Source organism: Tauraco erythrolophus, chromosome Z, assembly GCF_009769465.1.
Source record: "Tauraco erythrolophus isolate bTauEry1 chromosome Z, bTauEry1.pri, whole genome shotgun sequence".
Taxonomy (NCBI): Eukaryota; Metazoa; Chordata; class Aves; order Musophagiformes; family Musophagidae; genus Tauraco; species Tauraco erythrolophus.
Window position 1 is genome coordinate 72,720,968 of NC_141496.1, and position 22,271 is coordinate 72,743,238.

The 22,271-nt window shown below is 41.4% G+C and overlaps 1 protein-coding gene across 6 annotated transcripts in view; it reads left to right on the forward strand.

The window, feature by feature from the left end:
• The window catches only part of CDC42SE2 (CDC42 small effector 2), an 87,570-nt gene extending 79,758 nt beyond the window's left edge, over positions 1-7,812 (forward strand). For all 6 annotated transcript variants that reach the window (XM_086630011.1, XM_086630010.1, XM_086630012.1 and 3 more), the window contains 2 exons: positions 2,559-2,697; positions 3,140-7,812. In XM_086630011.1, coding sequence (XP_086486137.1) covers positions 2,559-2,657 — 99 coding nt within the window. In that variant the 3' untranslated portion in view covers positions 2,658-2,697; positions 3,140-7,812. The remainder of the gene's footprint in view (positions 1-2,558; positions 2,698-3,139) is intronic.
• Positions 7,813-22,271: the final 14,459 nt, after the last annotated feature.

A 22,271-nucleotide genomic window follows, 5' to 3' on the forward strand; every position in this document is an offset into this window, starting at 1 on the left:
CCTTTGTCAAAGGTACACTTGAACAGTAGGAGCCCTCTGTACGCTCTTTCCTATTCCTCTAATTTTCTTTCTTGTTTACCTTTGTATTCCATGGTGAAATATCTCACTTTCTTCTGCTGCTTCATATTCTTCAGTTTAGTCTTTAATTTCACATGTTCCATCATTTTCTTAGTTTTCCCTTGTTTTCTTTCTCCAGGACCATCTGTTCTATTTCCTGATTCTAAAAGAGAGGGAAAGAAAAGGGAAAAGGAAATTAATGAGATAGATAAGTAGCACAACAGATTATATGGTCTTTAATTGGTGCAATCCTCTTCCCTTACAAAATTTTAAATCCTTATCGTATCTCAATTAGACGTAAGAGAGAACCACCTTGCTGTTATGTATCATCAAAGAAAGGCAATAGCATCTTTGGGGAAGAAAAAAATAATTGCATTTCATGGTGCTTGCTCTTGTATCTCAGACTACCTCAAAAGAAGAATGCTTCAGAAAGAATACCACCTTATAAGCCTACAGTTGTTATACCTGCTTTTTGCTCAGTTTTTTTAACATTCTATGTCTCCTATATAATTTTTCATATACCAAATAGCCACTGAACTGTTAATACACTCAAGTTTGATTTGCTGCATTCTCTTTGCTTTAGCCTCTGTGTTTTAGACTGATGCTTCCTTACCCACTAAGACAAACATCTATATGTGTGACTCAAGTACCAAAGAAATTGTTCTAAGCTTTAGAAGAAGTACTCAAAAAAATTTACACTTTAGCCTTGCAATTTGTGTTGATTTGCTCTTCTCCAAAATTGTAAAGTCATGTAGGCACGTAGTCAGGCTGGAAGGTGGCATAGCCTGGAGATGTCTTTCTAGCTCTTTTTCACTAGAGGCAGGGTTCATTCAGATGAAATTAATGCCATCCTCGAGTCATACTTGTGAATACATTTATATGTAAATTAATTATATTCTGAGGGGAAAAAAAAAGATTAAATTAAAACTCCTTTTGTTCCAATGAGCAACAGAAGGATGCTTGGTGAAGATGACCAGCTTGGTGAAATGTGAAAGTCCTTAAACACCATCCCGTGAATGTGGTTGCGCTTGTCCACACTTCCTTTCTGAGTTTGTAATCTCTGATGTCAAGACTCACTAGAGTACTGGCTCTGAACACTTTTTTTTCCCTGAAGAAAAATATGAATCTAACATTTCTTTGCTGCAGCTGTGTCACTTATTTGAGCAAGCACCAAGGTAGAAAATGGTTTTATGTTGTTGCTTAAACGCATAAAAATCAGATCTTTTGCACAGCGCTGCAATATGCCATACTGTTGAAGACAAAGATCCTAGAACAGGCTCTTTTTTTCACATTGAATTGAAATACAGTGTGTAAGAAGGAGTTGTGCTGATTGATTTTATGTGTGTGCATGTGTTTTGCTTTGCTGTGGAAAATGTATACTTCTTTTGTCTTTGTAGACCGGGAAAATATCATGCAAGCTATTTGGAAATATTTGTCCACTGCTATTTTAGTACAGCTTTCTAGTGATGTTCTGAGGTCTCTGTGAAGGGGCGTACATGTAACAATTGCAAGTGGTGCCCTGCAGGCATAGGCTTTGGTTCATGTTCAATTTCAGAAACTGTAGCCTTGAATTAATATGTTATTTTGTGCTTACTGTGTACGTGTTATGTGTGCTCTGGAGTGCAGAGGGAAAAAGGCTCAACCTTTAAGGTTGGCGTTGTTTTCCTGCAGGCACTTGGAGGTGATTATTTTGATTCGTGCACCACAAGCAGGAAAAAAATGTGGATTCCTTTCCTTTTTGTTGATAAATGCAATGAAAGCCATAGAGGGATGTACATGTCTTTGTGTGTGTGTCTGGTTCTTTACGTATTTATTTGCATCAGGCTAAAAATACCTTCAAATAAGCTGTTTCCAGAGAAGTTGATTGATTGAGTATGATTTTAAAAATAAATGCCCTGCCATTTAAAGGAATATTATCAATTAAGAAAAGCAGTGTATGCTGTTACATAAATAGATAAATAAAAACCTTCCACAAACCAAAAGCTTCTTTTTGGTTTAGAAAGTCCTTTTTCATTTATCTGAAGTTAGCCATACAGTGCAGATACTATCCAGATATTTTGTATGTTGTCTATTATATTTTTAATGTAATGGTGTCAACTTCTCTGGTTTATCATACTTGGCAAAGAACATTTTCCATACACCAACATAAATTATAGCTTGTCGAATGGAGTGGAGTTGGATACCAGTAAGAGATTTGATTTTTTTTTTTTTGGGTAATCAAGTGGGCCAGTGAAAGCCTGGATCGGCCAATTTTCTTTGGGAGAGAGTAAAAACTTCTGCCTCAGCATCAGTTCTTCCATCTCTCCTGCTGAGTTGCCTGCAGGAGTAAAAATTCCAGCAAGCCTATGCTGCACATGTCTTCATGCAAAAGTAATGTAGCTTTAATGGTAAAGGGACACTTGAAATTCAAACCCAAACAAGAAATAAAATGGGAAGCAAGAAGATGCCATAGCTCACTGCCTTTCATGTTTTCTCTGCCTCTCTTTCCCTTCTGTCTCCAGGTCAGCTCAATTCAGAACCAGATGCAGTCCAAGGGAGGCTATGGAGGTGGCATGTCTGCAAATGTTCAGATGCAGCTTGTAGATACAAAGGCAGGATAACCTTGGAGATGCCTTTCCAAACCTTGGGGATACCTTTCCAGTAAGTCTTACACTCTGCCTTTTAGGCGCTGTTAGGGTAGCAGGAAGAATGATCATAGTATTTCATAATTAACTCCCTATAAATAGCTATGTCTTTATGATGCCTGATTTAAAATGCGTTTCCGAATAAAAAATTCAGTATCATGTAAGCATGTTAATTTGTTTTACACAATGAACAAGAGGTTGTGCTGACTGCGTCAGTCTGTCCGTAAGCCTGTTTTATAGCTAAGATGATATTGTAGGCAAATCTTTGCAAGTGAAGTTAGTTGTATAACAAATTTCAGAAGAATTTGATTATATGATTAGGGTGCCATTTTTGCAACAGTTCATCCATTTAAGCATAATATAAATGGTGTTAAATCAATGAATAGCAGTGTTACAGTAGGAAAATGATCACTCAGAATGTTGAAAGCTCAGTTTAATGTGTGTTTTCTGTCTTCCAGGTTTATGTGAATTCCTCTGTCTTCTTTCCTGTGTGCTCTCTTTTGCCTTGGTGACTGCTTTCTGTGCTCATGACGAGAGAAGTGATGGCTCATTGTTCACCCTTTGTGATCACTCCAGTGAAAAGTTGCTGTTCTGCTGTGATGGTGCCATTTATCAGATTGATCCGACCGTGCCTTTCAGTGGCATGCGTACATCGGCCTCTCCCAGTATCACGGACATAGAGCTGTTTAGGATTGGTTTTAGCTTTTTTTTCCGTTTTAAATCACCAACCTTAGCCTCCCTCATCCCTCACAAATAGTAATGCACAACATTCTGTTGCTTTTTAGCCTTTAAATCTTTTCTTCACTCAAGTAATTTAAAAATGAGTGAGTTTCCATTAATGTCTTCAATCATCCATTGTTCATACTCTTTTTTGAAAGGTCTAGGACCTGCAAGCACAAACGATTATTTCATACAAAATCAGCAGAGTAGATGACCGCATGCTTTGTGAGGTTGCTTTGTATGGTGGCCTTCTTGGTGCTAGAAGAAAAAAAAAAAAATTGCTTACTGCAGACTGGTGAAAAATTTTGCTGTGGCACCAAGTCATGCCTGTTTCCGAAAAAGGACTTGTAACTTAGCTGCTTCAGAGTTATGTCTTTATTTTAGTTTTTATCCAACTGGTCTTGAAATAATAAAGAGAGAGCTTGCATTCATGAGGCATTTGTTGTAAATGTTTAGTATATTTATTTTGAAAGAGCTGACCTTGAGACTGTAAACCAGTGTAGTACCGTATCTAAGTGTTGTGAAAGCGCTTTAGTCTATTTAAAAAAGAAAAGCGTCATGTTTGGCCGCTTCTTTTTCTTTCTGCAGTTTTTCTTAATTTTAGGCTGTATGGTCATTTCCAGTAGCAGCATGTCAGACTGCCTGCAATATTAGCTGAAAAGTTTAGTAGACCTCTCTAAGTAGTTGGCAGTTTCTGTGTACTAAATATTTAGGGGCCATGGAAGTTGCTAAGAGCAACATAGTAATCTGGCAGAACAGATGCCAATGAAAACAACGTACAGGGTGACTTTTTACTAAGTCAGTAAAAACGCCTTTTGCTCAGGTTCCAAAGCATGTTTCTTTCACACGTTGTGAAATTGTATTTTAATATTGCACTGTTTTCAGATTATCTCTGTAAATGGTCCCTTTTTTCCCTCCTTGGTGGTGGTTTGAGAGAAGTCAATGATTTGAGTCCTGGTTGAGTTAAATTTTAATGTTAAAAAAACCCATCCAAACAAATAAGACATAATTAAGCCTGGTCAGATCCATTTTTATGTGTAAACATGCATGTGTTCATAAATATAGGTCGCTGTCATAAATGATTCTTTATTCTTTTTCCATCCTTTCCCTGATTTCACATTGCAACAGCTGTCAGGTTGATTTAAACATGCATGAACCTACCTAGTCTTCTCTCTGTTTGCAAACAACACACAAAATACATGGAGGTAGTTTGCCTTGCCTAACTTGTATTCCAGTGGTAGGTGTCACTTATCTGATTAAATAGTTTGAATTAGGTTGGATAGTCTTCACTGATGAAGGTAATGATTTGTGATCAACAGAAGATCAAGATGTTCAGTTGTCTGGGTGCATAAACACATGGCAGTGCAGTGATATTTTATTTTTTTTAGGGGTCAACATTTCCAATGCCACTTTGTCAATGAGTCTTAAGTATACTATGATTACAAAATTATTTGAACTTCGTCATTGGTAATAGTGGCTTAAATTTGCTTGCCAAACCTATCTTGCACTTGTCAAAATGTTTTAAGCTCAGTAGCCAGGGGAAAAAAAATTGACATATTTTTATAACAGACATACTTTTTTTGTACATTTGTGTTCATTCTTGAATAAAGTCAGTTCAGTGTTGGCTTGTAGATATTAAAAGGAAAGTATTGACTTAGATTCAATAAATGTTTTCTTTCAGCTGGTGGCCTACACTTTTTCTTTTTCACAAGTCACATTTGCATTAGAGAAACACTTGCAGCCTACGGACAAATTTGTGGTGAAAATTCTCTGAAGAGTAACCTATTAGTGTCAATAAGTAGTTTGCAGGCTTGAGTTTTTTCATGCCACTTGACCTTTTTGTTGCCAAATGGATTAAACCGTAATTTTATTGGCAGCTTTGTTGCATTGATTTAGAGTGTATACCAGGGGCTTCTGCAAGGATTTTCAAGGAAGGTTTCTTAAAAACACATTGGAAACTTTCCTATACAGGATTTCTTTCTTTTTCACTGCAATTGGTATGTGTGTTACTTTTTCAATTGTGATGCAGATTACTGTTGTAATCAGTGGAAGAATTAATTGTACATCTAATCATCATAATATACACATCTGCATTAAATATACCTGCAAGGCACAATATTTTTACTCTGTAGTTGGCTCAATTAATTTTTGTATTTGACACTCTCAAAGTTAATTCCTTAAGCACTAATTTACTACTTCAAACTTCATGCTAAATTGCTTTAAAGACTGATAATGAATTCTGTAGCTTATAGCAATTTCTTGAAATTTCCAGTTGAAGAAAAAAGATCAAGAAAGAAAGATCAAGATAAAGCCATGAGATATCAATCAACTAGAAGGTTCTTTTCTTTAATTGCTGAGGTTATGGAAGCTTAGTACTGTTTACAAAGGTGTGTCTTGAAGAGCAGATGTTTTAATGTAGGCATCTATAAAAGTAAAAGCGTTTGACCTCTTAAAGAAGGACCCAGCCTGTTTACACTTGGTCTTTAGTCTGTTAAGCTGCCTAAAGCAGTTGTATGAGTCAATTCATTCATTTTGTGCCTTTTTTAATTTTTAACTGAGAAGGTGGTGCATTAGCAAGCAAGTCTCTGAACACAGTCTTGGTCCCAAGTGGCACTGCACTCTGCCATGATTTGATATACCAAAAAACCCCACCTTTCAGATCCAGAAAAATTAAGTTGCTAAGAAATTCTGCCCTGTCTACATAATGACACATTCTTATCAAGTACAGTAGCTATTTCATCACAACACAATTATTCTGATTCCTTGTCTGGTATTTTTTTTTTTTTTGGCTGGAGTTGAGGGGATAGTCAATTAAACACAATATTGATTTTCAAAGTCTAATTTTTAAAGCTATTCCTGTTTTGTGTGTATGCATGTGAATAGGGCCCCTTCCTAGAGAAAGGAAAGTGATTTTTGAGCTTCATAAGGGTTCCATAGATCTTCAACACTTTATTGTATTTCCTGATCTCCATCTTCTATGAAGACCTCTATGCGTGCCACTCAAAAGATTTCATGAATTGACTGTATTTTTTCTACATATATGCCTTAGAAAAATAAAAAAGTACTATGTCCCCTTCTGAAACTAGTAGGAAGCAGTATAGGATTTACCAAAGAAAGTTTATTACATTTTTATATTTGTGAAAACAGTTTGATGGAAGAGGCCTGGGTAGTACACGTTCACACAGATCAAAAGCTTTTGGTAAGGATTTCACAGTGATTGTGATCCTGGATTTTGCAGTTGGGGAATATTGCATTTATTTGAATGTCAACAGTAAAATTGCTATTCCTTATTCTATATCTCTTTTTCTGTTATCACAGCTAATCACAGCAGACTATGCACAATTATGCATATTATTGTTATTATATTATGCACTATATACTCTTTAACATTTTCTTATTCCCTAAAAATATCTGTTAACATGACAGAATGATGAAACGTGGACTGAATTGCAGATATAGTGGTACAATGCAATCCCAGGAGCGCAAACAGTTACATCAAGACACAAACACTTCCAGAGTAAAAGACATTATAGGCTCAGTATTTGGGATGAGAGTTTGAGGCTTCCTTTGTATTAAGTCTTAAAACCATGCTAGTTTCAGCCACAACCTCCCTATAAATTATCCTACTAATGGTAAGAAGATATAAAAGTGATAATTAGCACAGCACTACCTTATTTCTGAAGAAGTTCAGCTGACTGAGACTGGTGGCACATGCAACATGTGCCATTGTGAATCTAAGAGGGAATTTTCAAGCAGTGAGCAAGATTCTCCAGAATGAGACTGAATGAAAATTAAAAGTTTATTTCCTGCTGGCAAAAATCTGTGCATCGAAGTAGCAATAGGTAAATTTTAGATAGTTCTTTCAGTGTTTGCTATTAGGCGACTAGGAGGAATCTCTGTGCTTAGAGGCAGTAAGCCAACATAACTGGAAGTTGGTGTGAATTTGAGCAAATAACGTTAAGTGCAAGCCACATTTCTTGCATCATCACTGTGACTGTATAGCTCTGGCTAGATTCCTTGAAAATCAACGAAGTGCATGACCAGACGAAACACAGTAAAACATCCTTCTCACTCTTGATAGATGTCCTACCTTATGCATTATTGGCAGATATTTAAACAGTAATTTGCTGAGCATGTTTTAAAGGTTTATGTAATGGAGAAGAGTTGCATGTGCGCTTCTTCAGTATTTCAGAAGAAGAAAACCCATTTGCTTTCACTGTGTTCATGGCAGGAACCAAAGTGCTCATCACTTAACATTATTAAATCAGCTATAAATTATTTCAAAATGTGCACTGCTCAACAAATACATTGACAAATATTTAATTGTGTTTAGCATCCTGAATAATAATGATGTAGTCCTGACTGTAGACCCATATGCAGTGACTGTGCCATTAAAGCTTATTGAAAATGACATCCTGGCTCTGCCAATGATTAGTAAAAGTACTTCAAAGGCATACCAGTGAAATTGGTTTGGACTGGTCCCATATACTTACTTTCACAGTCCGTGCTAGCACTGACACAGATCTGGCTGCCCAGCTGACACTATTGGGTACTGACCTATAGTAAAGGTGCTTTTTTTTTTGGCCAATTTGCTTAGTTTAACATGGATGGGTTTCTTAATGCTTATCTAGAGTAAGCATGGGAGGGAGTAGCATGGAATCAGAAATAATCTGTTATGGGGAATCTGTTATAGCTTAACCCATCTGTGGAAAAGCATCAAGCTCTCTGAATTGAAAAAAAAAAGACACAGAATATTCGGCCTACTGACAAAGCTTATCAGCAGCTGGGGATGTGAATAAATCTACTGAAAAGCTATGTCCGCTTTTTGGGAGCTCTGTTTCCCTGTATTGGACTTACCAGCTTTGCCCAGGTCACGCTGGTTTGGTGGCGTAGAGCATGTTGAACGCGTTGCCAAACGGTCAGCTACATCATCACCACAATCCCTCACCAAATGTGAGAGGTAGGCTGTTATGCAAGGCCAGTTCTTAAAGGATCATCTCTAGGAGGAAGATGAGTATTACTTGGCATTGATTTTTAAGTCCTCAGATTTCATGAAATGTGGCAACACTAGGGAACTGGCTATTCTGAAACGGTATTCCTTAGGAAATCCTCTTTGTAGTAGCAATAAAACATGCAAAGAACTATAATCCTTGGAGAAGAGTACACTTTCCAGGTGATTTGTGCTAATGCACATTTTGGCACTTCACAGATTTTCTTACGTGTCTTCAATTTCACCTACTGGATCAGTAACACTCATCTTGTGTATGCTATATGCCTTGAGCAGTAGAGATACTGCTACAGGAAAGGGACTTTTTACAAGGGCATGTAGTGATAAGCCAAGGGGCAATAGCTTTAAACTGAAAGAGGGTAGATTTAGATTAGATATAAGGAAGAAATTTTTTACAGTGAGAGTGGTGAAGCACTGGAACAGGTTGCCCAGAGAAGCTGTGGAAGCCCCATCCCTGAAGGTGTCCAAGGCCAAGTTGGATGGGGCTTTGAGCAACCTCATCTAGTGGAAAGTGTCCCTGCCCATGGCAGGGCGGTTGGAACTAGATGATCTTTAAAGTTCCTTCCAACTCTAACCATTCTATGATTCTATGATAATGCATAGATGTGGGGACATTGTGCAGTGTTTCGATTTACCTTCATAAAGGATAAAAATATATTTGAAAGTGGGAATAAGGAACCAACAATCACATTTCAGCGAGAAACACTCTGGGTTTGGAAGGATAGAGGACTGTGGGGAGGGCAGATGTTAATAGTGGGTGATTGAACAGAAAGGAGGGTAAGTGGGGGAGGAGGGTAAACTTTGGGAGGTGTCCAAGCACTGTACCCAGGCCAATTCCCCATGGTGCTCTTTTCAAGAGGGAGCTATTGGAGACAGCCAAAAGAACAGAGCCCAGCGCAGCAAGGCTTGTTCATTTTTCACTGTTTTAGGTAGTAGGTTCCAAGCCAATTACTCTTCCAGTTGCAGCAGACGTTTGGTTTCCAGCTGGCATTAGCAAGATCCATCATAATAGGCAGGGTAGGAGCAGCCCAGGGGAACAGGTCTGCATGGCGAACAAAGCTGGTAAATGACAGTCTTTTTGACAATTTTCAAAGTTTGTATTAAATGCAAACTACTTTTCTTAATGTGAATGTACATAGGATGGTGCAATGGATGCTCACGCAGCTCCACATCTTTTAAAAAAACATTCAGAAGTCTGTTTCCAAACCGATTTGCTGGAGCTGGACAACATCAAGATGATATTGCTGCTACAGGTCCAAGCCCCCATATTCCTTTTTATTGACTAGAACCACCCACTTCTATCTGTTTACATCTATCCGCAATTGCACAGATGCTGTTTTCCTCAGAGACTGCCAAAATGCACCCAGCCCAGTCCTACGATGGGAATTAAATTGCCATGCCATGCTTAAGAGCTTCCTCACTCGTTCTCTGAATCACAACCAGAGCACTGGAAATATGTGACAGAAGGACACACTGTGGCTAATGCGACAGCTTTGTAAAACCTAGAACTGCAAAGTTACATCAAGACGACTGCCTACTAGAACAATTTTAAATAGAATTTTCAGCCTCAAAACACACTCGCACACCCCAACGCTTAGAGCAAAACTTAGCTGTTCTGACCTACATAGATGCAGCGCCCCGTACTGTCCCCAGCGTACGTCATGCTATAATAAGATGTAAGGATTTCTTCTCTAAGAACAAGTGCCAGTTTTTTCTGGGGCACGGGGCCCTTCTCAGCCGCTGTGTGAGACACCCACCCGCCCCCTGCACAGGCGCGCTTCAAGTCTCCGTCCGGCAGCGACGCAGAGGCCAGCGCGGCGCCGATGGGGCAGGCGGTTTTGCCCCAACCCCAGTTGCCGAAGCCATTTGGCGCAGGGGACTCACCACTGTTTTTGTCAGTGCTCGCGGGCATTACAGCCGCCGGCAGGGACCGGCTGCCACACGCGCGGTGCCCCCAGCTCGGCTGTGTTATCCATACAATAACCAGTGCTATCACTGCTCGGAAAACTGTGATCAAATATGTGCAGCTGCTCATTTCCTCCCATCAAGGAAAGCTACCCACACCCATGAAGAAAATCTTCCATGGGACTGACATGCCTTCTAAATTTAAGCTTCTCTGTAAGTAAGAAAGTTCCGCAGTCCTGTCCAACAAACCATGCCATAGGGCCCATAAAGCTCCTCCAGCACCCCCCTCAATGTTAGCAATTTAGATGTTTGCATTATGAAATGTTTAAAAACTTGCCATAAACATTTGGATAAATGGAGAGTGGGCACTGGGCTCCCTAAATGAGCGATTGCTTTAGATAGCTCATTGTCCCAAAGTAAAGCCAGTTTCACAGCACACTGGACTATTCCCCGGTTCAGAACCCTGCAGTCCAGTCCTCTGACCATGAATGAACCTGTGAATGAGAATAACCTTTTCTAATCAAGCCAAGAGGATCCAGAATCAGAGGACTGCAAAGAGTTTAAAGGATTTTGCAAAACTAAGAATACATTTGCATGGTTCAGGATTTCATTGTCCTGCTTTTTGCTCTGCACAACCTTCTGTCCAAAATTCTGGTACACCGCTTCATCTGCATTTTTATTCCTTCATTGTATGTATTTAAGGTTTTGGGATTCTGAGAACTGTTTCTTAAGACTTTATGTGCTACTGATATTGCTTGTTTACCACCTGAGATCAGTCTTGATCCTCCATCACAAATGGCATCATAGCCACATTTACAAGGATTATCAGGAATATGCAGCAGGACCTAAAGAATTTAAGTGAGGCTTAGAATGACAAATGTAGGAAAATTGCCCCTAAACATCTCCTAGAATGCTCTTGAAGTAGCATTAGCAGTGTGTTGATATTTGGTTAAGGGCTAATATCATCTAAAGGATAACAGTAGTGCCACATTTGGCTTTTGTAGCATTGTATCAAATGACTGGCATCCCGGGCCTCAACCTCATTACAGTCAGTAATACTTACTGAAAGGTCACTTCAGAGCTTTCTAGTGAGGTGCACAAGCACACAGGGTGTAACAGACACTTTGAAAAAGAAAAACTAATTTATTTTTTATTAATAATTATATAAATCAGCTAATAATATTTTTTCATAAACTAATTGCCCTGTCCCTTGCCTGTGTTCTGTACCCAGAAAGATAAGACCGCTTCAGAAGCAGCAGGGTAATAAGACAGTTCTCTACTGCTTCAAGCAATTACCACAAGGTAAAAAAAAATAGATCTTCTGAGAACAGTAAAAAGGATCACAGCCCTCTTGTCAAAAAGCCTCATTTGTTTTCATGAAATAATTTATTTGAACAAGGACTGCAGGAACTGAGCTAGGATAGGACAACTTGATCAGAGGTCACTGCAACTTTTGTTTTGCTAATGTATGTTAGTAAGAGCACTTAGGGTGAGAACTTTTCACTTCTAATACCGCTTCAGATACTGCTTTTAGTCACTTCTGTCACAAATGGTCATTTGATGGGACGTAGGACAAGACCTGTCCTCTGCCAAGCAGCTGCAGAGAGACAGTCCTGTTACCAACACCTTGGCGTGATGGAAGAAACAGCAAACCACAAGAGGAAAGACCAAGGAACTTGCACAGATAGGTGGGATAATTCTTTTTCCTCTGGTTCCTATAATCAACACCTCCAAGGAAGGCAGGGAGCAGAGCAACAGGGGAGCTGCCACAGTCACACCGCTGTAACTGAGAGCTCTGCCCACAAGACTGCTCATCTGGCATTTTGCTCACACACACTGACCTGTTACACCAGCTCTTTGCAAGAGGCAGAGGTCTGACTGTGTGACTGCACGGTTTCAACAGATCATCCCTTTGTTGATGAGCCTGCCTGCATGCGATCGTCAGAGAGGCTGCTTACAACACTGACACCCCTTTAGACCCCATAATACAACATTGTCACTCATACCATCTTGAGCCCTTACCTCTGAGAACAGAGGTGTCAAAAACATACCACCTATTTTCCGTAAAGATAGGGTGATTAATGGAGGAATGCTATTGTGAACACAGCACCTTGTCCTCATCAGAGCTAAATGCTTCAGGTCTTGCCATTTTGCTCCTGCGGTTAAACGCAAAGTGAACATTGATTTTGATTGCTTGCGGTTCTTTAATCAGCAAGTCAGTTTGATGTTTGCACTCAGGGGTTATGGGAAGCAACAGAAAAATCTCAGCCTGCCAGAAGGTGAAAGTGCACAAAAGGTGTGTGCTGCACAATCAGTGCTTCTTTTAAAAGTCGGGTCTGCAGTGTGGCTGTTCAGCTGCTCTGGTCTGAGCACAGGGCTCCGTATAAAAGGGCTCCACAAATAGGAGCAGGCTTCGGCAGCAGTTCTTGGGTGTGAGAAAAGGAAAGTGCAGCAGCTTCCGCACTTCCAGGCTCCACTAGCTTTCTTTGGTCAGGTAAACCTGTCTAGATAGAGGAAAACGGGAAAAATCTTTGGAATGGTCCCATGGCTGGTCCCTGCAGGATGGAACAATTTTGAGGCAGACACCTGGTCCTTCTGGGCTGATGAAAATATGGCAGTGTGCAACTCCTCAGCCGGCAGGTGACAGTCAGCACCAAGACTCGAGGAAGACGGTAGGCTAAGTGATGTGAGCTTGTTGTAGCTCATGGAAAACCAATAACTGGCTTTGAACTCTGCAGCAGCCTTTTGCAGAAGGGGCAAAGGGCTGTGTTTTGGTGCAGAAGTGACTACGTTGAATGACACGGAGATGACTGCTGATGAACTGAAAGATTTAGTCCATTGCAGGAGCCTTTGTGCAACTTAGATTTCCTCATCAACTCACTTCTCGTCTTGCCATGTTGACTGAGGATTCATTAGCAGAAAACTAGCTTTCTAGTCCTGCTCCATTCCCACTGCACTTGATCCTTGTGTCAGTTTCCCAGCTACGGGAGGTTAACCTTGGCTGGCTGCCAGGTGCCCATCAAACTGCCCTATCACTCCTCCTCCCAACAGGACAGGGGGACAAAACACTATGACAAGCTTATGGGTTGAAATAAGGACAAGGAGATCACTCAGCAATTACTGTCACGGGCAAAACAGACTCAACATGAGGAAATAAATTTAATTGAATTCCAACTAAACAGAATAGAATGAGAAATATGAACAAATGTAAAAACACCTTCCCCCACCCCTCCTTTCTTCCTGGGCTTAACTTCATTCCTGATTTTTCTGCCTCCTCCCCCTGAGTGGCACAGGGGGACAGGGAATGGGGGTTGCAGTCAGTTCATCCCACGCTGTCTCTGCCACTCTGTCCTCCTTGCTCTCTTTCCCCACTCCAGCGTGGGATCCCACTCATGGGAGAAGGTCCTCCATGAACTTCTCCAACATGGGTTCGTCCCAAGGGCTGCAGTTCTTCACAAACTGCTCCACCGTGGGTCCCCTCCATGGGATGCAGTCCTTCAGGAACGGACTGCTCCAGCGTGGGTCCCTCATGGGGCCATAGGTCCTGCCAGAACCCTGCTTCTGCATGGGCTCTCCATGAGGTTGCAGCCTCCTTCAAGGCACCTCCACCTGCTTGGGCACAGAGTCCTCCAGAGTCTGCAGTGTGGATATCTGCTCCACTGTAGTTCTCCACAGGCTGCAGGGAGACAACCTGCTTCACTATGGTCCTCACCACAGGCTGCAGGAGAATCTCTGCTCTGGCAGCTGGAGCACCTCCTCCCCTCCTTCCTCACTGACCTTGTTGTCTGCAGAGTTGTTTCTCTCACATAGCCTCCCCGCTCTCTGCCAGCTGCCATTGTACAGTGAGGGGATTTTTTCACCCTTTCTTTAACATATTATCACAGAGGCGCTAACTCTGTTGCTGATGGGCTCAGCTTTGGCCAGCAGTGGGTCCATCTGAGAGCCAGGTGAAGCTGGCTCTGTTTGACATGGGGGCAGCTTCTGGCATCTTCTCACAGTAGCCACCCCTGCAGTCCTCCTGCTATCAAAACCTTGCCATGTAAATTCAATAGACCAGTACATCCCTGATATTAATGTCTTCCTCTTGCCTGAGAGCTTTTTTCAAAAATGCGGTGAGCAGACATTATCCTCTTTCACACAATGTGGACTGGTGAGTGCTAAGCCCGATTTTCTCCAAGACACTGCACAGAACACAGGGCTCAGACATCTCCTGGCATGCTGTGAGTGGTAGTGTGAGTCACTGTGTAAGTCTCTGTGGTGTTCTGCTGCCCTTGGTCCTCCACTCATGTCTCTGGGTGAAGGCAACACAAACTAGTGAGAAGCACACCGATATGGTGTATAGGTTTCTCTTCCAGAGTAAGAGAAAAATAGAAACGCATTAATCTAGACAAAAAATAATAAAACTCTCTATGCTTTCCCCCCGCCCTTGACTGCTTTCTTGCCATTGCAGAGCATTGTGCAGCTTCAGTGAGAGTTATCTCAGATGTCAAACTTAGGGCAACCCCAGTTCTCACTGAGTATTTGGCTGTCAGTCTTTAAAAGGTCTGAAGTCCTGAAAAATCACCTATGTTAAGAAAAAAACCCAGCATAACACTGCTTATCCACTAGATCCCAAACAGTCGTTAAACCTTTCTCTGCCACGAATCAGCTTAAAATAGTTGGTATGGTTGAGCTGAGCCAACCTGGGACTCTTCCTGTGCTCCCATCTGCACGGCGAGTCCCTCTTCCTCTGGATTGCACCGTTCAGCAGAGTGGTCAGATTTTAGCAACCCACTGTGACGAGCTCTGTGATGACACTCTTGGAACCCTCAGCTCACAGGAGAGGCCAAAAAAAAAGCCAGCAGCAGAAAATAATGTGCCCTCTAAAGGTTAAGACAGAGTGGCTGTTTGACACAGTGCCATATGTGCCATATCACTGTCTGTTGAAGTCTTTTGCTTCAGCTGAAACTGAAAATCCTAACCGGTGGTGCCCATGGTTTTGTGCTGGCAGCCTCAGCTCCTGTCTCACCATGTCTCCTCGCTTCTAGCTACGAGCCTTGCTCCTGGGCATTTTATCATCAGTTCCAGCCAGAGCCCATGACCTACCCATTTCCCACCAGATACGCTGAGAAGCAGCGTTTTACTGCCCTAAGTTAATCACCACCTCAGAAACGCAAAAGCTCTTCTGTGTGACCCTTAACACTGTCCCAAATCTCTGAAGACTAAACCAAAAGAGTAACTGGAGACCATGCTTTTTTCCTCCCTCCTCTAGAGCAAAACAGTAACAAGTTCTAACGAATACACAACCAAGAAAGAAGCTACATGTTTTCTGCTGCATTTGGCACCCAGAAATAAGCACTAGTTAGCACAAAAATATGGGGGAGGGAGAAGAAAATGTGTAACTCAGACTATGATGCTATCCTCTTTCATCAACAAGTCTGGCTAAATTCTGGATCTCCTCTTCTTGCCTCCTCTTGCCTCCTCTTAGACCTGGCAAGCAGCTGACTTGGCAAGCAACGTTGAAAATCATTGTCGGTTTTGGACACCTTCCATCTCTGTTACTTCCCCATGATTAAATTCAAAGAACTGCTGTATGCAACTGCCTTTATTCTGGTTAGGTGGAAGAAAAGGCACATCTGAATTAGACAGGAAAAATACTGGTTTTGAAACATGCCGTTCAAGAAGAATGTACACAAGACAAAACTGTGCATGCACAAGCATGCCGGGTTCTCAGGTCATGCTCCAGGCTGGTATGGGTTTTCAAAATGCTCATTGGCTCTAAGCTCTTGTGAGAGAGATTACATGAGATGATACTAAGCAGTCAGACAGCATGACTAGCTTCCAGCCTTAGCTGAAGTCTTCCTGCAGTGCTTTGTTCTCACATCCCTCTCCAACTTTACTGCCCCAAAGCTGATCCTAGCAGTGTAGGACACACAGTACCAGAAAGGCAGGTACAGCTCAAAGCTGGAGAAGTGGGCACCACGTCGAGCACATCACATTCGTAGTAGCCCCAAGGGCCAAGCACAGCTCCAACACTGCCATTCCCTTGGGAAGACTCCGGTTCCTCCCTGTCTGAGGATGGCAGAGTGAACGAGCCTTTCCCACTCTGGCCCCTGCACTTGCCTTGCCATGCAGTGCTTCTCTGTGAGGACAAGCTGGTTTCTAGCATCACCTGTAATAGTTCCCCACCAACACGGAGCAAGGAACCTTCTCCACCCCACAGCCCTGGCAAGGTACGCTTTGTACAACTGCAAAGCTCGCAGGCATGCTTCTCCAAATTGGCACCTAGGATGAGAAACAAGATCTGCGGACACATCAGTTATTTTGAGAGCCGATGCAAAAGCTGCCTGCTCAATTTACAGGGCAATTGCTGTTGTGATTCTTGATGAAGCCATTTACATTTGGGATGCTGGGGTTAGCTACAAAGGGAATAGCTGCCCTGCTTCATGTGGCCCTGCTGCCTGCGCCTTTTCCTTCACGCTGCAAACGGTGGCAGTGCTACCGCTGGATGCCAGTGCTCCTTCAATCTCCACACCACCCAATTTTCCACTCCCTGTTAAACATGTGTCTGTGTATCTTAGCCCGTTAGAAGGTGCCAGGCACATTCATCACACGGATGAGGCCTCTGCTTCCTGCAGTAAAGAGAAAATAAAGATAGTGCACTGTAAAATAAGAATCAGAGCAATGCATGCTGCAGACATAGGGAATGAAAGAGGTCACACATGCATTTAATCTACCTATAAAACTTCTTTTCTTGTGCCAGTCTGTAGCAAAGCAAACTTCAAGGCATCTGTGCAGCAATTGGTTTCTCCCCCAACCTCCTGCTTGCTCCCACACACCTCCTACCCTGCTAAAATCAGCCCAGTCTACCTCTAGAGTTGCATCACACAAAATGTTACTGAAGAGGCTTGAATGAAGGCACCAGAAAAGGAGCATTTTTAAAGCTCTGCTGAGGCCTGAATGGCAGTTCTGAGCTTGGGTCAGCAGCGTCAGAAGGAGCCTCTCTCCCAGTCCCCCCTCCTTCCCCTTCAAGTCCCTGTGTGATACTGCTGCCCCACATGCCTGACCCGTGGCCAAAGCCCCATCTAGGCTGCTACTGCTGCTGCCTTGCCCTCTTTATTCCTTGTCTGCCTGCTCTGAAAGGCTCCTTACCTTTTTTTTTCTTCATGTGCTGCTTGTGATGATTTTCCTTTCCCTCTCTTTGGCACTATTTTACCCTTGTGTTGCTGCAGCACCCTGTGGTGTGTGTCCCTCTTTCCTGTTCCTCTGTGCATGACCACAAAAGGGTAGTGCAAAGCACGAACTTTATTTTCTCAGCCTTTGACACAGAAGGAAAAAAAAAGCAGGGAGTAGGAATAATGGATGAGCATATGTACATCCGGAACTAGAATTACTGGTAAGTTGTCCCTTAAGTGTGATTACCCCTATATACACAGATTCACACCATAGCTACCTGTGACTATATCCTCTAAGGTTTGAGAATTAGCTTCTCTAGAAAGATGTCCCATGACTCTTGCTCGTATAATGCAGGCAAAATCTGAAGAGGTATGGAAGAGAAATAGCTGCTAGTACACTTTGATCTCTGGTGAAACATGTCCTGACCTTTACTGTTAGAGTTATTTCCGTAGCTCGTTATCTCATTCGGGTAAGCTTCTCTTGGGTTCCATCTGTTGTAGGGGAGCTTCTTTGGGCTGGAAGGTCTCAGGAACTGGTGAATATCAGGGGTGGAAATTTACGGGTGCCTTGATCACCCATACTAAACCTATGAGTTTTTCTTCAGTGCTTGAGAAATGATTAGGCACTTGAGGAAAGAGGCAAGGAAGATGAAGTTTTAGTGGTAAGAGCTCCCAAGTCCACAACAGAACACAGAGACTGACAAGACAACAGCATTGTAGATACTACTTTTGCACTTGAACTTCAAGCATTTGTGCAGAATACCATGTTTTCCTCAAGCACGTCAGACGTCTTCTTCAGGCAGTTCCGATGGGAACGTGCCTGTTGCAAAATGAACTGCCAAATATACAGTCAATTCTTTTTGTTTATTTTCTTTTCGTGGTTTTGATTCTTTAGGTAAGAGTTTTACTAGGGATGAGGAAACAGCACTCGAGCACCATATCTCGTAAGAACAAATAATTGAGGCACAATGCAGCGACCTCACAGGCACAGCGAACTCAGCTGTGAGGTTGAGGGTTGCATGAAGCCTGATGACAGCTAAGAGAAAATAGGGGCAGAATGCAGCCTGCAGCTACTAAGACCAAAAACTTCCAAAGTTCACAATACAGACATGTATATGTGAACTCAGACAAGAGACAATAACCAAGTACAGTATTTCAACATTTCTTTGTTCCTCTTGCCATCAGGGATAGTCAGACTTCTCAAATTCCTTTTCTATAGTTCTCATACGGATGGACTGTTCATACACAAATAGTTTTGCCAACATTGAGCAGTTTGGTGAAAAGCAGACACTCGTCAGCCAGTAGCTGATGAGACGCTTCAGGTACCACATGCCTGTATTTGATGTTCCTCCGTTTGGGCTTTCTGTCTTTCGTAAGATACTCACTGACTGCATCAGACTAAAATGAATCTGCCTATAGACAATACATATATGCAAGCAAACAGCTACCACCAACAGGAGCTCAGTTGCTGCAGTTGGACAACGTGATGGAGCACCCGTTCACTTCTTTTCCATTACTCACAACAATAAATGACCTAAGAAATAGATGTGGGTGATCCTCATACACTCTGAAGTGGTTAGCTGCCAGCACTACCATATGCCTGTGGATCCTAATTATAGAGGCTTCTGAAAGCGTTGCACACCTTTTGTGATATTTTTGGACAGAGTGGCAAGAATATGCTGACAGAAAAGCCTTTTAACAGTGTCAAAACAGGAGCTCCAAGTCAGAAAAATATGTGCCTCCCAAGAATGAGAGAAGTGTAGTTTTGGTTTGGTTTGATTTGCTTTTTGTTCTTTTTTACTTACGCTTTCAACACCTTTGCTAACAAACATCTATAAAGCTCATTATCAGTCTTGTGGAATTAAGGAAATCACTACAAGCATGAACGCTATAATGTTGGCTCTAAAATGGGAGCAGATTGAGAATGGACAGTAATTTTGAAGTGAAACTTGGAGGCTGTTTCTTGTTGACGGTTTTGGGAACTGTGGTGGAAGAAGAGAAGGGCAAAGACTGACAGAGGAGCAGAGGTTGTATCTGGCCAGCTGAGCACAACTCCAAGCCAACTCAGGTCATTCTGACCTCTTCTATGTTTTTCCACTCTTCCGTTCCATTTAGAAGCAAGCCCAAAATACAAGAGCTTATTGTCACGAGCTAGTAATGAGGTTGATACGCTTCTGCACTCTCTGCTCATGTATAAATCTTCCTTAACCGCTCAAGCCAACTAAACTTTCAAACACTACCAGAAAAGTAGGCTGCAACCCTCACTTACAAGCGTGCATTGTGCATGAATTTCCTCAAGGTCAGACAGTGCATGGGACAGAGAAGTGTATTAGCAGCAATCTTCAGACTACATCTGCAACGTTATGCTTGTTAAAAAAATAATATACTTAAAAATTATTCTCAAGAGAGAAGAGAGGCTTTACGGCATCTACAAAATCATTCATGTAGTACTCTGGACTATTTCTTGTGTTACAACTATGCCTACACTCTCCAGCTGAATCTGAGGATCCCATTCAGTCAACAGGCTCTGCATAGTCAGAGTAGTCATTGCAAGCTCTCTAGGGAAATCTTAACCAACAAAGCAAGAGATAAATATTACTTTCAGGTGTCAGACCAAAAATAAAAAAACCCAACTTTTTTCCCCCAAAAAAAAACCTTGAGTGCCTTTAGATTGTGGCAGAATCTCCTGTGAAAGAGGCAACAGGCCACACTGAGAAGTATTTCTGCAGAAATAGTTTGTAATCGCCTTTCATCGGTCCTTAAAACATCTCACATTTACAGGCTTTATCCTCCTTTTCTATCCATCACAGAACATAACTGATGCCCACACTGAACAAGAACTGCTGGATAACTAAGTTTTACATCATCATAGGTCTTTCTCTAGGTAAGAAGTGTGCCAGTCCAAGCTTTTAACTGGCATTAATCTAGTTCTTTTTTTTTCCAGAAACCAGCTCAGAGTAATGAAATAAACACAAGCCAGAGGACTTAGTACATTGTAGGTGGCATCTGATGTAATGAAAAAGCTAGTTTAAAGGAAAACCACAGTGTTTTTTCTGTCATTCCTCTTAGAAATAGCTCTTGGGGAACTTTTCCAATAAAAAATATTTCTTAGAAGAAAGGTACTAAAAAAGTAGGAATTAGATGAGAGAATCTCCATTCCAAGGTTCTTTCTCATATTAAAATAGCCTGCCTGCTTCGGAATTGTATCATCTGCTCCTATCTGGTAGACCTGGAGCACAAAAGATGCTCCATGCATTCATTCCGCACTGAATTTTGTTATGTTTTCTTTCCTTTTGTCACTACATAACGGTGTTAGGATATCTTCACAGCAAACAAATCAAATCTACTTTATCGTCCTCTTCCCTGTTCCCTTACAACGCCAAGAGTTTCAGTGCATCACCTTTGTCTTGGTCAGAGGCACCAAAAGCAGTTCTGTCCTTCTGACACCCATTTGCTAAAAGAAGAAGTTATTTTTGTCTAGCTCAGATAGGGTCATCTATGTAGAAATGGTACCAGTAAGGAGTTTCTGCTGCAAGGAGACTAGATGAGGGTAACTGTGGCATTTAATGAGTTAAGTCCTAAGGCTGAAGAAGGGCTCAACGAACAGTCATATGTGGATTTTACTCAAATAATGGAGAATATGTACAGAAAGGCAGAAAAACGTTCCGTTAACCAAGGTTTTGTTTATTTTACACCTTAATTCAGCTGTCCTGTTGACTGGGAAGTTTGTCACTGGCTGGAGCAAGCCTGTCTAATGCTGAACCTCTCGATCGGAAAAACAGTATTTCTGCAAACAATATATTTAATTACTTCTTGTATGCAAAGATACAGTTTCCATGCATGTAAAAATGCTCAGTGAAAGTACATGGAGTAGGTTGCTGAAACACAAGCTTCTCCATATCTTCAAATATACGCCTGACTGTACACAAACTCAAGCGGAAATGTATACATTTCAACTTTGTCAGGGAAATTTTTAGTGACTAGAGGTGGAGATGAGGACATGAGTGCCCTCGCAGGTATTTCCAAAGCATTGGCCTAATGGTCATTCACAAAGTGTTGCATATTCAATATGTCAGTTTTCTTTCAAATCTCTACGATTAAAGAGGAAAAAAAAAAAAGCTTTAAAAAAACTCTTATTTCTCTAATTTTCTTGGATAAAATTCAGAAACTATTGAAAAATTTGCATTTTACCAAAATCAAGAAAGCTGCAGTAAGTCTTGAGAAACATTATGTTACTAGATTTGATGCATTATTGGCAAGAAATGACCCTCTGGCATTTAGTGAAGACAGAATTCCTTAGGAATCACCGGTCTGGGTGTCTGGTTCATATGTGGCAACAAATAATAAAAAGGATATTGGTCAGAGAATTCAAGAAATAATGGAGTTATTTTATCTGGATGGACAAAGATATCAACATTCTGAGTTAAAATCATGCACAACTGGTGAAGGAACAGTGATGTTTTTGCCCCAAAATACCTTTTCTTTTTGTGAATTCCCAGCAGCACTGTTAAAAATTGAGGGTTTATTTTCAGCATGAAAGATAAAAATGGAGATATTAAATATATTTTACTCCAACAGCAATTCACTCTTGTCACCCAGCATATATTGTCTTCCAAGAATAGAGAGATTGTTTTTGACAGTGAATTTTTTAAGTAGCCCTGAACAGAGGTTTCTGACAGTGAAGGCAGCAGATTCTTTTTCTGTGTACACAGAATTTAACAGAGAAAATATCATTCAACAAAATTATATCTGTTTTCCCTTTTGCTAACCAACTGTGACACAACATCTAAGAATTAGTAGAAA